This window comes from Propithecus coquereli, unplaced genomic scaffold (genome assembly GCF_000956105.1).
Source record: "Propithecus coquereli isolate 6110/MARCELLA unplaced genomic scaffold, Pcoq_1.0 Scaffold44, whole genome shotgun sequence".
Lineage (NCBI taxonomy): Eukaryota > Metazoa > Chordata > Mammalia > Primates > Indriidae > Propithecus > Propithecus coquereli.
Genome location: NW_012150174.1, coordinates 9065052 through 9067900, shown reverse-complemented (window position 1 = coordinate 9067900; position 2849 = coordinate 9065052). Strand labels below are relative to the sequence as shown.

The 2849-nt window shown below is 35.1% G+C and overlaps 1 protein-coding gene across 1 annotated transcript in view; it reads right to left on the bottom strand.

Annotated features, from left to right (window-relative positions):
• The window catches only part of RNF141 (ring finger protein 141), a 55282-nt gene that overhangs the window by 42584 nt on the left and 9849 nt on the right, over positions 1-2849 (bottom strand). Inside the window, exon 2 of the mRNA XM_012654421.1 lies at positions 2074-2266. Within this exon, the coding sequence (XP_012509875.1) occupies positions 2074-2216 (143 nt within the window). The 5' untranslated portion in view covers positions 2217-2266. The remainder of the gene's footprint in view (positions 1-2073; positions 2267-2849) is intronic.

Genomic DNA, 2849 nt, shown 5'->3' with positions numbered 1-2849 from the left:
AGGGCAACAGAGTGAGACTCTGTCTCAAAAAAAAAAAAAAACCTATGACTACATTTTTATAATAAAAGATCAGATAATGTATCAACACACATAGCAAAATGTAAATAACTCCCTCACTGCCCTCCTTTCCCACCATTTCCTGACCTATAGACAAACACTGGGTATAGTTTAGTGTGTATCCTTCTAGTTCATTTTCTAAGTATTTGTATATATTTATCTTCATACAGGTTTTTTTTTTTTTTTGATGAATGAAATCCAGTGTTCTCAAAAGAAATCATCTTCTACAATAACTTTAACTTTTAAGATAATCTTTATTCTTTATGACTGGCTAGTAACAATTGACTCTAACCATGTTCATAAAGATAATATTTCAAACTTACCTAATGTGTTCCAGATTGCCAAGTATGTCTCTTATTACCTAACACAGCTGTCATAAAGCCTAGGGAGTGGGTTCACATATATCTTACCGTAAGCTATTAGTAGTGACTACAATATTTTAAGTTTATATACTAAGTGGTCCTGGACTGCTAGGTAATTTTATTTGGCCTTTTTTTCGGGTTTAAGGAGAGGTAATGTGGGATAGTGGGAAAAGCTTGAGACTCAGTTACTTGGGTAATCCATTTTGGTAACGTTAAAATGTCCAACCCTCAGCAGAAATGACGTGTACATAATATGTGCTCAGTGAGTGTCATCTAAAATTAAAAGACTAAATAGAGATACTTTAAGATCTCATTTAAGAGGCAACTCCAATAAGTTCTAATTATACTCCCAAGGGGATAGTGTGTATATGTGTGTGTGTGTGTGTGTGTGTGTGTGTGTGTGTGTGTGTATGTATGTTTGTGTGTGTGTGTAAAGAAAGGTAGATGTGGACGCTGCTAGAGGAAGATTTAATACAAAGAAGTGACATCTGCCCACCTGTCACTTGGGGAGAAAGCAAACAGCAAAGAAAGTAATATTTAAAAAGCATACCAGTCTGGGACAATTCAGGTCCCAGATTGTATATTTTATCATAATAGCTTCTATATAGATCAATATAAAAACTGATATAATAAAGAATAAATTTGCAAAGAAAAGACTAAGTTCTACTAGGTATGTTCTTTAAGAAGGCAGAAAAATTTACATCCCATCTTAGAAATTTATTCAAGAGTTAAGTAGGGATTTAAAGGTGTTAGCTAATTAGAAAATATTAACAAATGAAATATACCTGTTATAAAAATGACCTATTACAGGCCAGGCACGGTGGCTCACGCCTGTAATCGCAGCACTGTGGGAGGCCGAGGCGGGAGGATAGTTTGAGCTCAGGAGTTTGAGACCAGCCTGAGCAAGAGCGAGACCCCATCTCTATTAAAAATAGAAAGAAATAGAAAGAAATTGGCTGGACAACTAAAAATATATAGAAAAAATTAGCCGGGCATGGTGATGCAATGCCTGTAGTCCCAGCTACTCGGCAGGCTGAGGCAGGAGGATCACTTGAGCCAAGGAGTTTGAGGTTGCTGTGAGCTAGGCTGATGCCACAGCACTCTAGCTCAGGCAACAAAGTGAGACTCTGTTTTGAAAAAAAAAAAAAAAAACTGACCTATTACTATACATGTATTTCTCCGGAAAAATAATGGCTCAGCAAACAAACAGAGGATACATAAACATATACATATATGAATTAATTGGTTGATATACAGAAACCTTCTCAGTGTTACCTTTGACTATCTTAGGAGTCTTTCTCTAGAGTGGCTAATTGGCATATTCCCTTGTGTTATGCATCCCTTCAGTGCTTTCCAACAAGAGTCAATTAGTATACGATTGCTGAGATGTTGTGCTGTATTTTAGAATTGCTTCAATATGCCTGTGCTCTGTGTTGCAAATTCATTTTAAGTTCCTCCCATATCTTCTGTTCCCATTACATATTTTTAAAAAGCTACATAGAAAGTCTACTTATAATAGGCACTCAAATATTTGCTAACTGCTCTTGAAAACATTAACTCTTACCAATCAATACCTCTGGTTACCTCTTACACAGCCATGACATATGGCGCATATATCATGGGGAAAAAAGAAAAAAAAAAAATCAAGGCTTACACATCATTAAGCTCAGCCACTCTTCCAAGAAACTCTTCATAAGTTAAGGAGCCACTTTCCCGAACCAATGTGACGTGTTTTGCTACTTTTTCCGGTAACTTGCTAATAACCAACTGTGTCTGATCCGAAATTTGCTGTCCCATGATGAAATGATGTCTTCAAAATCCAGAAGGAGTGTTGCTTCACATAGTTTCTGTCAAATATACATAAAAGTTACTTTTATATATAATATAAAAACAGCAATATACCCATTCTTTAAAAAAATAAAGAACTAGTAATAGCTTTAAGAGTTCAGTAAACTTACATGAGTCTACTGTAGAATTTATTCAAATAGCTATATTTTTAAAGTAAAGATTTATATTTCCATATTTTCATATTCACATAGCTAAATGAGGAAACAGGATTCAGATATTATTCGGGGGTGATGAACCTCTAATTTCTATAATTTTGCCACATCAAAAACCATCAGTGCAAACACACTTGCAGAGACATTCAAGCGACTACATTTAAGAGGAAGTTTTTCTACCTTATATAATTTTCCTAAGAATGTTTTCTGACTGCTTACATGTCAGACTCCAAACTATTTTCCATATATTATGTCATTTATTTCTTACAACAATCCTAAGAGGTAGACATTATATCCCTACCTATTTTACAGATAAGGAAATGGAGCTAAGTGATGTACACAGTTCTAAGTGGTGGAAGTGAACTCTGAACTAGTGTTTTTCAGATTTTAGTGTTCACATTCTTACCCACTATGATACACTGGCTCACAA